The following is a 14,645-nucleotide window of genomic DNA, read 5'->3' as shown; positions in this document are numbered from 1 at the left end:
ACGCTCTGGCTGCACGAAGTACAAGCTCAAGGTAACCACCTAGCAAAACAGGAGAAAGCTCACACAGTATCCCAAGAGCAGCACACACAACTCTAAATAAACAAAATGCAAATATGGGAGAGCAATTAGATTGTGCGGAAGGCAGGATGTGAAGTCAGAGTACAAAGAATGATCGTTTAACGTTGGGGGGGCATCTAACTAGATGCACAGAAAAGAAGTAAGATCCCTACCTCACAATATATTTCTCAATAAATTTCATGTGGAATAAGGCTTTATATAAAAAATAGGTTATTTTTAAAAACCTACTGAAATCTGGAAAATATGAGAAAAGAAAAAAAGTATAGTACTGAAGTGAGGAAGGCTGTCTAAGCAAGGCAGGAAACTCAGAAGCCACAAAGAAAAAGACTGATCTGACTACATAAGAAAATGTAAGCGCCACCTTTAAGGTGATAAGATACCATAAAAAGAAAAAAGGAAGACTGTTTGCTGCATAGTTGAAAACGGGTTAAGAATCTACCAACCCACAGAAAAACGGGAAGAGGCAAATCACACCAGAAATACAAACAGCTAATAAACATCAAATCAGAAGACGCTTGCTCCTTGGAAGGAAAGCTATGACAAACCTAGACAGCGTTTTAGAAAGCAGAGACATCACTTTGCCGACAGAGGTCCACACAGTCAAAACCATGGTTTTTTCCAATAGTCATGTACAGATGTGACTGCTGGACCAAAAAGAAGGCTGAGTGCTGAAGAACTGATGATTTCTAATTGTGGTGCTGGAGAGGATTCTTGAGGGTCCCTGGGACAGCAAGGAGATCAAACCAGTCAATCCTAAAGGAAATCATCCCTGAATATTCATTGGAAGGACTAATGCTGAAGCGCCAATACTTTGGCCACCTGATGCGAAGAGCTGACTCATTGGAAAAGACCCTGATGCTGGGAAAGATTGAGGCCAGGAGAAGGGGGCGACAGAGGATGAGGTGGTTGGATGGCATCATCAACTTAATGGACATGAGCAAACTCCAGGAGATGGTGGAGGACAGAGGAGCCTGGTGTGCAATTCATGGGGTCACAGAGTCAGACACATCTTAGCAACTGAACAATAAACACTGCCTCACCGAAAGACCACGGAGTCCCTGTTGACCTGGCAGGCTCTCTTCTAGGACAAGGGAAACAGGAGTGGATAAGGTACCTGCCATTATGAAGTAAACTTTGTGGTGGAGACAGACAATGATCAAATAAAGCCAACTTTAAAACAATGACATATGCTTTGTAGAGAATTAAGGCCAAGTGATAGAGTGTCTCTGGTTCCCTATTTCAAACTGGGTGGTCAGTGATACACAGGGCCTCCCTAAAGGGGTGACATTATAAGGGCTCCTAGTCTACATCAAAGCAGAGGTAAGGACATCGTCAGCAGAAGGCCTGTGTTCTTGTGACAGAAATGAGCTTCCGTACTGGCCAGCTTACAAGAGGGACGGGTAGTGTTGCTGGAACAGAGGGGACGCAAGGGGGAGAGTCTGAGCTAAGATCCAGGGGGCAACTGAGGGCTTGGACATATGGGCCTTATGAACCACAGTGATGAGCTGCAGTTTTATCTTCGTGCAAGGGGAGCATAAACACGCGTAAAGACGCTGTTCTGGCAGCTGTGTGGAGGATGGGATGGGAGGGGTGGGCGGGAGAGAAAAGCGGGACAGGTATCCACAGTGTTCAACAACCATCTGAGAGAGTGGGTCAAACCCCACCCTGGTGGATGGGTGGTGGTGAGAGAGAAGAGGAGGGCACAAGATCTATAGGGTGATGCTAATGGGCTTGATGCTGGGCTGGGGCTGCGGAGCAGATGATGGTGGACAAGCGATATGCTATTTGCAGAGGAGAAGCAGACAGCTGTGGATGGACCGTGTGCAGGTATGTGCAGGGGATGGAACTAGTTTTTTTCTGGGCCAGTTTAACGGGAGATGCAATTAGACATCCAGGTTAAGTATGTCAGGCTGGTCTTCAGGGCTGGAGATAAAAAGAGTCCAGGGATAAGAGTGGTCCTGAAGCCACGGGAACTGGATGAGGTCATGGAGGAAGGCTGTTCAGATTGATGAAGGAACCCAGGACAGGGCCTTGGGCACTCCAAACCTCACAGAGGGTGAGCAGAGGAGGAAAAACAGCCCAGGCACCTGGGAAGCAGCCTGAAAGGTAAGACATCCCAGCAGAGTATGTCCGGGACGTGAGAAGAAGGAAGTGCTGCAAGATGCAGGGCAGGGACCGGTGTGAGGGTCCTGCCGGAAGGTCACCTAAGTCAGACAAGTGACCCTGTAACTGACCAGCTTTTGGTGTATGAGGGAGGATTTTTTTTTAAAAGAAGACATGATCAGTTGATCATGTTTATATGCTGATGGGAATAATCAAGTAGAAAGAGGGGACGCTGATATGAAGGGGCAGGGGAGGAAAATGCAAGAGCCTAGTCCTCAGGGAGCGGGTGGGGGGCAGCGGCTCCAAAGCCCAGGTGCAGGGTTAGCTTTGACAGGCTGGAGGTCTGGGGACAGGGGGGTGGAGTATTTGGGAGATGTTCTTGACTAATCGCTTCCACCTTCTCGGTAAGAATCAGGCAAAGAAATGTATACCACCAGGAGAGTACCCTAACTTCAGTGATGGCCTCCAGGTGTTTCTGATGTATCAGTGTTGTTCATCAGTTGTAACAAATGTCCCCTCTCGAGGGGGGTGGTGTTGATAAAGGGTGGGGTGGGATATGGGAACTCTCTGTACTGTCCCCTCAGGTTTTTTTGTGAACCTAAAACTAAAGTCTTATCAAAAAGAAAAACAGAACCAGGACTTCCCTGGTGGTCCAGTGGCTAAGACTCCAAGCTCCCAAAGCAGGGGGCCCTAGTTTGATCTCTGGCTGGGGAACTAGATCCCACATGCTCTAACAGTTCACACGGTGCAAATAAGACCCGGTGCAGCCAAATAAATAAATAATAAATATTAAAAAAAAAAAACAAAACACCAAAACCCAACAGGCAGAGTCATCATCTTGGGAATGAGAAGTTGGGGTGGGGCAAGACTTAAAAGACAGATGAGAGGACATGAATCAGTTCGTGCGGAGGGTGAAGTGCTGACGGTCTGTTTGAAGTTTATGGCTGTGAATCTAAGATCAGTGAGAACATCTGTGGGTTTTCTCGGGTTAACTGCTGGGCTGCCAGCACTACTGAGCTCCTGCAGACATCATACAGACGTGCTTCCCCAGGGAGGGGTTCTGCTCCGTGAGCACGGAGGGCGCCCGGTGGGGCGGGGAGGGCCGCAGGGGAGTGACGGCTGTGCTGGGCCGTGGCCACAGATCACGGAAGAGCCGCTGCAGCTGGGCTAGCCGGGAGGCCAGGACAGTGACTTAGGAGGGGAAATGGTCAGCTTCTCCAGGGGTTGGGGAAACGCAATGTAGAACTTGGTGAGACTGGCAAAAATCAACAAGGTCTGTGACACTCATTTTTGTCTAGGGCTGGGAGAAGCGCTCTTTCATCCACGAAGAACAGATGTATAAAGTGGTATAGTCTTCCTGGGGGTCATTTTGTCAGCACGTTTCAAAGATTTTAAAGGGAACTCTCTCTGACTCAGCTGTTTCTGGGACTGTGCCGCACAGTACCCCTCACACCAGCACATAAGGGTAATGCACAAAGACGCTTACTGCGGCTTTGCTGTTCCAGTGGAAACCGGAGTCAACTCACCGTCTAAGGGCAAGGGAGTGGCCTCACACCTTCTATTACATCTGTATAATTCTGTGAGGTCAGTAAAGAGAATGCCAGGGAGAGTCCTATGCTTGTGGTTCTATGAACACACCGCATCTTCTTTCCGGCCTTCCATAAGCTTTTGCACGCCCTGTCCCCTCTCTCTGGAATTCCCCGTCTTCATTTTCAGCCCCACCCCCAGCGCAGAAGGCTTCCTGAGCCCCAGCTGTGCTGAGCTGCCTGCTCACTGAGCGCCCAGAGCAGGCACATCTCAAAGTGCATCGGGTGCTGCGGAAACTGCCCCCGTATATGCTGACATCGCACAAGGACTCAAAGAATGTTTTCTGGATCACTAACCTGACTGTGGGTTGTGGTGGTGCTGAGCGTGTCAGTGCTTATGCTTACTGTACTGCTGTCTAAGCTGTGAAGGGTGCTGTCACTGGGGGAGTCTCCTGCAGCAGCCCCGGGAGGGTAACTGCCCAGGGTGCTTCCTTCCCAGGGAGCTGACCCCAGCTCCAAGGGTAGATCCTGATTACGAACGGTCGCCTCTAGCAATTGGTGCAGAAAGAGAAATGCGGCCTAACTCAGCTTTCAGGAGGGCTCTTAGGCCATGCTTGGGGAAGAACTTTTTATAGACAGGAAGACGAAAGCCTGATGCTTCAGCAGCTGCCTGTGGCCACCCTAAGATCACAAAGGGACCAGCTGATGCTGTGGACAGCAGGGTGAAAAGGATGATGGGCCCTTGATGACATCATTGAGCCCCTGAATCAACCAACGGTGAAGCCAATTTTTCCTCTGGCTAAGTGAGAAAATGAGCATTCTTTTTTTAAAAGCCAGTCTCAGCTAGAGTTCCTTCTACTTTTAGCCAAAGCATTCTGACTTGTTATCTATTGATACTTTGCTGATGAAATACATTGTAGCTTATTTTAAAATATTAATATATTCAATTGAATGTAAGTTTCCAATACAGATCCTACTTCTTTCAGCTTTCCAAGATACATCTGTATCCCTGGTTTATTAATCAAATAGACTTTTTTTTGAAGGCATCCCCAAGGGTTTGTTCATCTTTCTAAGAAAATCATTCATACTTACCAACTTCCTTCCTCTCTTGATTTCTTTCTTTACTGATTCCACATCAAAATTTCTATCATTATTAGATGGATCATAGTCCTCACATTCCACAAGTGCCGAGGAATACAGCTGCAGATTGGGAAAAGAAAAACAATCCAGATTATGTACAAAGAAATGTTGAGAGCTACAAGTCAGAAAATGGTACCAAAAAAGTGTTCACCAGGAATGGAAGCTGACAAACTTTCGGGGTGTGTGAGCAGACCTCAAGCCACCCAGCTTTTCTCTGGGAAAAGTCCTGATCCCCGGGCATGTTTCACACTGCCTAACCCTGACCCTCAGTGGCTAACTGGACTTGGTCAAGGCCCAGATCCCAAGCTGGGCCAACCAAAGTTCCTATTCTAGGAAAGTTAAATAGGCTCTGAGGCACACAGTCAGAGAAGAGAAAGCCAGTCTACTGAGAGAGGGAAAACAAAAAATGAGGGCTAGTCAGGACACCCCAGGTTCCTAAGGGCTTCTCAGCTCCTGTTTCTTGGCCCTGCCTCTGGAGCTGCCTTTAGGAGCCACAGAGGGGCTCTGCAACTCACAAAGCCTCTTATGTATTCAGGTTGGCTCGAGTTTCTAAGAGCTTTTGGATCCAAAAGAATCCAAACTACTTCCTAATGAAAGACCAACATTACAGTATTTAATTTATAAAGCGCATGAAAAACATAAGAAAAACATTCTGACCTGACATAGGCAAAGATTTCTAATAAAAGCAGAAACTCTAAAAAAGTTGTCAAGCTGGTCGGGACTTCCCTGGTGGTCCAGTGGTTAAGAATCCACCTTCCAATGCAGAGGACATGAGTTTGATCCCTGGTCAGGGAACTAAGATACCACATGCCATGGAGCAACTAAGCCCATGCGCTGCAAAAAGAGACTTCACATGTTGCAACCAAGACTCAACACAGCCAAATAAATAGATAAATATTTTTAAAAGTTAAAAAGTTGGAATTCATCAAAATTAAAAGTTTTTGCTCTTTGAAAGACATTGCTAAGAAAAAAGAAAGGCAAGCCAGAAATTGGGAGAAAATATTTGCAATTCATATACCTGACAAAAAACGTATATCTAGGGTATAGGAAAAACTGTTGCCACTCAATAAGACAATACAATTAAAAATGGCCAAAAGATCTGGACAGACACTTCAGAGAAGAGTTACAAATGGTGAATAAGCACATGGAAAGATGCTCAAAACCGGTAACCCGCAGCCACAGCCACAATGAGATACCAGTACACACTCACCAGATCGGTTAGAATTAAAAAGACTGAAAAATAACCAAGTGTCAATGCCGGTATGGAGCAAATGAAATACTTACACATTGTTGGTAGAAGTGTAAAATAATGCAGTCACCTTTAAAGTTAAACATACACTTACTTTATGACCCAGCATTCCTCTTCTAGGTATTCACTCAAGAAATAAAAGTGTATGTCCACATTTAAAGAAGGCAAGAATATACAATGGAGAAAAGACAGTCTCTTCAATAAGCAGTGATGGGAAAATTGGACAGCAACATGTTAAAAAATGAAATTTGAACATCTTCTCATCATACACAAAAATAAATTCAAAATGGATTAAAGACCTAAGTGTAAGATGGGGCACCATAAAACTCCTAGAAGAAAACACAGGCAGGACACTCTTTGACAAAAAGCAGTATTCTTTTTTATCTCCAAATGCAAGGAAAATATAAGCAAAAATAAACAAATGGGACCTAATTAAACTTAAAAGCTTTTGCATCAACAAACCATCAATAAGACAGAAAGACAACCTATTGAGTGGGAGAAAATATTTGCATATGATATGACCAGTAAGGGGTTAAAATACAAACAGCTCATAAAACTGAAGATCAAAAAACAACCTGATTAAAAGATGGGCAGAAGATCTGAATGGATATTTTTCCAAAGAAGACATGCAGATGGCCGAAAGGCACATGAAAAGATGCTCAGTATCACTGATCATCAGAGAAGGGCAAATGAAAACCTGAAAGAGATGTCGCCTCACACCTGTCAGAATGGCTGTCATCAAGAAGACTGCACATAAATGTTGGTGAGGATGTTGAGAAAAGGGAACCCTGTGCATGGATGGTGGGAATGTAAGTTGGTACAGCTGCTATGGAAAACAATATGGAGGTTCCTCAAAAAAACTAAAAACAGAACTATCATATGATCCAGCAATTCCACTCCTGGGTATGCATCCAAAGAAAATGAAAACACAAATTCAAGAAGATGCACATACCACAATGTTCACAACAGTGTTATTTACAATAGCCAAAGTGTGGAAGCAGACTAAGTGTCCATCAACAGATGGATGGAAAATAAAGATGTGCGGTGTGTGACTCTTTGTGACCCCGTGGACTGTAGCCCGCCAGGCTTCTCTGTCCAGGAATTCTCCAAGCAAGAATACTGGAGTGGGTAGCCACTTCAGAAGATTCCTTCTCCAGGGAATCTTCCAGATCCATGGATCAAACTCGAGTCTCTCTCACTGCAGGCAGATTCTTTACTATCTGAGCCACTAGGGAAGCTCCTATATGTATATATAATATATACACACACACATATATATGTATGTATGTATGTATATATTTAGTATGCACACACACAAACGCACAATGGAATACTCTTCAGCCATAAAAAAGAATGAAATTTTGCCATCTGCAACAACATGGATGGATGTGGAAGGTATTATGCTTAGTGAAAGAAGTCAAAGACAGTACTTGTCATCACTTATATGTGGAATCTAAAAAAATAAACTAGTGATATAATACACAAAAAACATGCCTACATGAAGACACACAGTCAGATGTGCACAGCAGAGTTATCTTAAAATTCCCAGGTGGTGCTGGTGGTAAAGGACCCACCCTAATGAAGGAGACAGAAGAGAAGCAGGTACCATCCCTGGGTTGGTAAGATTCCCTGAGGAGGGCATGGCAACCCACTCCAGTATGCTTGCCTGGAGAATCCCATGGACAGAGGAGCCTGGCGGACCACAGTCCATAGAGTTGCAAAGAGATGGACACGACTGAACCAACTGAGCACAGCACACAGCATAGCCCCACAATGAAAATAATACATATGTCTATCAACAGACGAATGAATAAACAGATTAGGACAGATCCATACAATGGAATACTATGCAGAACTAAAAAGGAACAAATTACAGATACAAGAAACACCATGGAAGAATCTCCAAAGACTGTTAATGAGCAAAAGATGCCAGACACAAAGCATACATACTGGTTCCTTTCATATGAGATGAGAAAGACAGGTTCAACCTAGAGGTGCTGGGGCTGGGGGGGAAGTGGTTACAAGGAGGCATGAGAGAACCTTCTTGGGTAACGGAAATGTTCTACATCTTGATGGTGGTAGCGGTTACATTGGCAAATACGTGAATTCATACTCTCTGAACTGTACACTTAAAATGAGTGCTTTTTAATGTAAATTGTACCAACAGGGTTAACTGAACATACAAAATGAACATTAAGAGTATATTAGGATAAACATCACAATCAAATAGTGTTATTCTCAGAATGGCTTAACAGCATAAAATAAACAAGCACATACCTTATAGTAACAAATTAAAAGGAGAAAACTTGAGACATGAAAACCAAACATATCAGAATCTTCTGCTATAAAGAAAGTTATTGGGACACTTGAACCTGAAACCTGAGTGGTCTGAGGATCAGGTGATAGTAATATATTAATGCTGAATCCCTGATTTTGATGGTTACATTGTGATTATGTAAATATCCTTGTTTGTAAAAAAGACACACTAAGTGTTCAGGAAAGATAATATATCGTGTCTCAATTTCCAATGGTTCTGTCAATGAAAATAATCAACGAACAATCTATAATAAGAATGGATTTGAGCCAAATGAAGGCCTAGCCTGGAAGTCCATTTCCCAGATTACTCTAAGAAACTGCTCCGCAGAAACACTGTTTCTAGTACAGTTTTATACCTTGTTAGAACAAAGAACATTAAACAAGTCAGCGTTACATTTCTTCAAAATTATTTTTAAAAAAAAGAAGAAGAAAAAGAACAGACCAGCACATACGCAGTGAGTCAGTAGGACCTTGGTACCTGGGAAGGGAGGTTTATCATCAACGAAGGACCTGTGTTGGCATGCCAGGAAGAGAGGCATTTAATCTTTATTTTTAACATGGACTTTTTTTACTTCTGGTCAATGTCCCCTTATCTCTAACAAATAAAGCAGATGTACAATGTATATTTGATAGGCCACAGAAAGACTATTTTAGTTAGCATAAAATTCAAGTTAACTCATGTATAAGCCAGAATGACTTTCCTGTATCTCAATATGTGAATAGTTCTTTGATCAGTTCCAACAAAAAAGATTCTTTGTACTGTACGTGCAACTTTTCTGTAAGTTTGAGATTTAAGAAAGTCAAAGTATGTATATAAAAAAAGAAAGCATCTAGCATTGTGCATGCCCAGAGAAAGAGAGGGAAAGAACCCAGAAGATCATTACAATAGATGCAGAAAAAAGCGCTTCATAATATTCAATACTTTAACTTGTAGAAAACTAAAAATAAAAGGGAGCTATCTAATTTTAATAAATTGGAAGTATTAAAAACTTAAATACAAATTTAATGATAAAACCTAGAAGCATCCCAGTAATATAAGAACAATCAAGGCTCACTAAAATGCTTCTAATCACCAGTATAACAAATGTTCTAGAAAAATGTGGTAAAATAAGAAAAAGAAATTAAGAGGCCCAAAAATTTATAGGAAAAAAAAGTCTTCATTTATAGATGAGGACTGCCCAAATAAAATATCCAAGTAAATCTGATTTTTAGATGCAAGAATTTGGCAAGATTTTTGGATGAGTTAAAAAAAAATCAATAGTGTTTGTGTATATCAATTATGTTGTCTAGTTGCTAAGTCACATCCGACTCTTGCAACCCTGTGGACTATAGTCTCCTCTGTTCATGGGATTCTGCAAGCAAGCATACACTGCAGCAGGCTGTCATTTCCTCTCCAGGAGATCCTTCTGATCCCCAGATTGAACCTGCATCTCCTGTATTGGCACGTGGGTTCTTTACCACTGAGCCACCCAGGAAGCCAGTATACCAATAATAGTCCATTTTAAAAATGTATTAACAAAAACAAAACAAAAACCAACGCAGGAATAGACCGGACCCAAAGTTCTGACAAAAATTGTTGGGCATTTTTGAAATTCATAAAAGATGTGGCTAATTGGAGAGACAGCCCTGTTAATGGAAAGACATATTGTGAGGGTGTCTATTTTCCCCAAATTTATCTATAAATTCCATAGAATTCCAGTTAAAATTCCAATAGAAATTTCTGTGAAACCTGATAAGCTGATCTCAAATTCAAAGTGCAAAAAAAATAACTAAGGCTTATCGTAAAATCATAGTAATTAAGAGCATTGTACCAGCTCAGGGATACATAAGTGACCAATGGAACAGAATGGACAGCCAAGAAAGATATCTGTGCCCATATGACAATACTGTTAAGAGCAACAGGTAAGGATGAAGGTTCAAGAACTAGACATCTAGGTGAGAGTCCTGGCTCAGTCACTTACAGCCCTGCGACCTTGGGCAAGTCACTTAATCTCTCTCTGCCTCAGTTGTTCCACCTTTAGTTTGGGCGTAATTACAAAACCTCCGTCTTAGAGTAGTGGTGAGGGTGAATAGTTAAGCACAGGTAAGCTCCCAGAGTATTACCTTACACACAGTGGACACCAAATCATAATAACAATAACCATTATTATCACTACAGATCAGTAAGGAAAGGATAGTTTGTTTTTTAATAATAGTGCAGGAAAGTGAAAGTGTTAGTTGCTCAGTTGTGTCCGATTCTTTGCCATCCCATGGACTGTAGCCCACCAGGCTCCTCTGTCCATGGGATTCTCCAGCGAAGACTGGAGTGGGTAGCCATTTCCTTCTCCAGGGGACCTTCCCAACCTAGGGATTGAACCTGGGTCTCCCACACTGCAGGCGAGATAGAGCTGGGGGAAGTAGTTAATCACATGGAAAAAACAAAAAAAGTGAAAGAGTCAATTCCTAGGTAGGTTGATAAGAAGTCCAGGTTACTCAAAGAGGAGAGAGGGGGCTGGAGTGCCCAAAGAGGAGAAAAGGACAAATGTTTTTTTCTACACTGCTTTGTCTTAGTCAATATAACAATGAATCTTGCTCAAAGACATGTTTCTCCTTAACAAGAACCTTCTGACTAATCTTGTTATCTTAAGATGTATGTTGTGGGAGTGCATCTGTAAGACCCTTTATTATAATAAGGTATACAGCGCCCTTGCAAAGACCAGTGAGCGGGGTACTCTCCACCCCCCTTCTGATGTCTGTGTCAGAAGCTTTCTCTGTCCCTTTTTCATTTTAATAAAACTGCTACACAAAAGCTCTTGAGTGATCAAGCCTGGCTCCTGGTCCCAAAGCTAAACCATCTTCAGATACCAAGAATCTGGCATTGTTCACCATAAGCTGTCAAAAGTAGATCCCTGTTTTATATGGTAATCCAGATAAATTCAGTTGCATCAAAAATATCACTTCCCTTAATTATTTCAATCTTTCCTTTAGCTTTCTAATTTGTTGTTGTTTAGTAGCTAAGTTGTATCCAACTCGTTTGTGACCCACAGACTCTAACCCAACAGGCTCCTCAGTCCATGGGGTTTCCCAGGCAAAAGAGGGAGTTGCCATTTCCTTCTCCAGGGGATCTTCTCAACTAGGGATCAAACCCACATCTCCTGCATTGTCAGATGGATTCTTTACCAGTGAGCCACCTGGGAAGCCCATAGCTTTCTAATTTACCTCAGTCCTAAATGAGCTGTTTCTAAATCCAAAGGCATTCTTATTATCAACAATAAACTGATTAGCATAAGTTAAAAAAGAAACTAAATGAGAACAACACAATTTTTAAACTTTTTGGGAAACAGAACCTTAATATGGAAAAGAAATTTTTAGGGTGAAAATCCTACAAATTATAAAGGAAAATGATGAATGTTAATTACATTACAAGCTTCCATGCAACAGGAAGCACCATAAATAAAATCAGAAGCCAAATATATGATAAAGCATTGAATGTATTTTTATGTAAATATATGTAAGTGAAATTAAGATCTCAAAAATAAAATGTAGTCTCTGAACAGAAGTCACAGAATCAACAAACAGAACTGCAAAAAGAAAGCAAATAGAACCACATAGAAGAAGCACAGCAAGGGAGGTGCAAGCCCACTATGTCATCCAGGAACTGCAAATACAAACAAGAGACTATCTCACACCCATCTGAAAGGAAAACATTAAATTTCATAGCATCATGACAGACACCAAACCACAGACCCAAGGAGGAACTGTGAAGAGAAAGAAAAGAAAAGCTACAGGCTGGGAGAAAATACATAAAATATATCTGTCAAAGGACTTCTATCCAAAATACAAAGAGCTCTTAAAACTTAACAACAACAAGCTAATTAAAAACTGGACAAAAGATCTGAACAGACAACACCAAAGAAGATACACAGATGGCAAATAAATACATGAAAAGATGTTCAAAATCTCGTGTCATCAGGCCACTAATAATTCAGATACAAACAACATGAGCTCACTCATTTCGGGTGGGGATGTAAAGTGGCACAGCCACCGTGGAGGACAGTTCGGCAATTTTCTACATAATTACGCACACTTTTACCAGATCTAAATAAATAAATAGATCACACAGCACTAAGTGTTGACAAAGAAGAACAGTGGAAGTCGAACTTGGCGCAATCCCTTTGGAGAGCAGTTTGGCACATTTCTTGAGGCGCAGAATGCACTCTTCCTGAGCCCAGCAGTTCTGCTTTTTGCTAAGTGCCCCCCAGATCAGAGGAAAGCTCCCATGAATTAGGAGACCTATCCAGGGATATTCATGGCAGCTGGTCAGTCACATAAAAAACTGGAAAACCCCAAATGATCATTCACTTTAATAGTGATTATACGGACTTCCCTGGGGGTCCAGTGACTAAGAATGTGCCTGCCGATGCAGGGGACTTGGGCTCGATCCCTGATCCGGGAAGATCCCACACGTCTTGCAACTAAGCCTGTGCATCACAACGGCTGAGCCTGCGCCCTGCGGAGCCTCTGCTCTGCAACAAGAGCAGCCCCAGCGCTGAGAAGCCCACGTACCGCCAACTAGAGAGCAGCCCCTGCCTGCTGCAACTAGAGAAAGCCCAGGTGCAGCAACGGAGACCCAGCACAGGCAAAAGATAAGTAAATACTAAAGAAAAACAAAATCATTTTAAAAAGACTAATTACAGTCATAAAATGGAATACTGTAACATTTAAAATGAAAGATTAGAGCTACTATCAACATGGATAAGTCTCACTAATCCACAGAATTTGATAGAAATTCTGTCAAGTCCAAGAACATATAAAACAATATCATATTATTGTTTAGAAATACTTAAATATGTGGTGGAAGCATAAAATTAAAAACACAACATAATAATAAGTACCAAATTTGTGTTGGTGAAGGAATGCCACGAATGGGACAGAGAAGGGAGAGTCCTTAACTATCTACGTTGTTTTTCCTTAAAAAAAATAAAAGCTGAAGTGAGTATCATATAATATCATTTAATAAGTCTGGGGTAGACATTTTATAAATGTCTATGGGTATCTGTTACATTTGAAATATTTAAAATATCTTTAAAGAAGCTTCTTCACCATAATTCCTTATGTTTGATCAGTTATAAATAAAACCAAAAGTAATCAAAAAATATTACTATCTGAAACTTTAAAATGAGAAAAATATGCTCCCCAAATCCCCACTTAAAAGCCCAAACCATGGGCAGCCAATGTGTTGTTCTTTGTTGTATTCAAAGTACATTTATCTATTTCAGGATGTCCTTCCCTGAAGGACTCATGTGTGTTCAAACTTACCAAACAGTTTTCATGAGCAGCTATATTCTCTGACTGTGCAAAGTACAGGACACTACACTCGAGGTCTTTGGGGCAGAGCGCGCATATCCTTTTTTGCAACCTTTCTGCAACCTGGAAGACACCTACAAAGTAACATCCCTCATGAGAAATGGAAAAGTGGAATTCCTTGGTCTGTAACTCCTCCACCCATCTGAAAGGAGAGGGCTGGGCACTTGTTTTTAGAAGAGAGTCTTAGCTCCCAGGGAAAGAAAATTCGGGACCCAAGTAGAAAAGCACCTTTGCAATTATTTAAATTTTACTTTTGCATTTTTTTAATGGCTTAATGAAAAAAAAAAAAAGAAAATATTTTATTTAAAATGTCCAGGGACTTTCTAAAAACTAAATAAATAAAAGATCTAAACATGAGGGACAATGGGGTTCCCAGATGGCGCTAGTGGTAAAGAACCTGCCTGCCAATGCAGGAGATATAAGAGACGCGGTTTGACTCCTGGGTCAGAAAGATTCCCATGGAGGAGGGAATGACAACCCACTCCAGTCTTCCTGCCAGGAGAATCCCATAGACAGAGAAGCCTGGTGAGCTAACAGTCCACAGGGTTACAAAGAGTCAGATACGACTGGAGACACTGAGCACACACAGACATGAGGAAACCCTTTGCCTAACAAACTTTAGTAGGAATTTAAATACAAAGTTCTCACATCACTTTCCTGCCCATAGGAAGTTCTCAATTATAATCATTGACATTATAAATCAATTGTATTCAAGAAATAATGCTCTAACCACCTATAAAAAAGAATTTAGATTCTTATATTCAAAAATTTGGGGTGAATTAAAGAAGTAAATGAACAATGTACTTAAATGTGATATAATCTAGCATTATAATAAATTAGGAGAGAAAGATACATGATAGGAAGCAGATTTTTTTTTTAAGAGAAGA

At 41.7% G+C, this 14,645-nt stretch overlaps 1 protein-coding gene across 1 annotated transcript in view; it reads right to left on the bottom strand.

Annotated features, from left to right (window-relative positions):
- Window positions 1-14,645, bottom strand: part of SETDB2 (SET domain bifurcated histone lysine methyltransferase 2) — a 76,642-nt gene that overhangs the window by 13,475 nt on the left and 48,522 nt on the right. The window contains exons 12-13 of the mRNA XM_061434416.1: window positions 13,711-13,832; window positions 4,800-4,907 (exon numbers count right to left, since the gene is read on the bottom strand). Of these exons, the coding sequence (XP_061290400.1) occupies window positions 4,800-4,907; window positions 13,711-13,832 (230 nt within the window). The remainder of the gene's footprint in view (window positions 1-4,799; window positions 4,908-13,710; window positions 13,833-14,645) is intronic.

The sequence above is a fragment of the Bos javanicus genome, chromosome 12, assembly GCF_032452875.1.
Source record: "Bos javanicus breed banteng chromosome 12, ARS-OSU_banteng_1.0, whole genome shotgun sequence".
NCBI lineage: Eukaryota > Metazoa > Chordata > Mammalia > Artiodactyla > Bovidae > Bos > Bos javanicus.
Note: the sequence above shows the minus strand (reverse complement) of the source record. Positions and strands in the feature narration are given on the sequence as shown.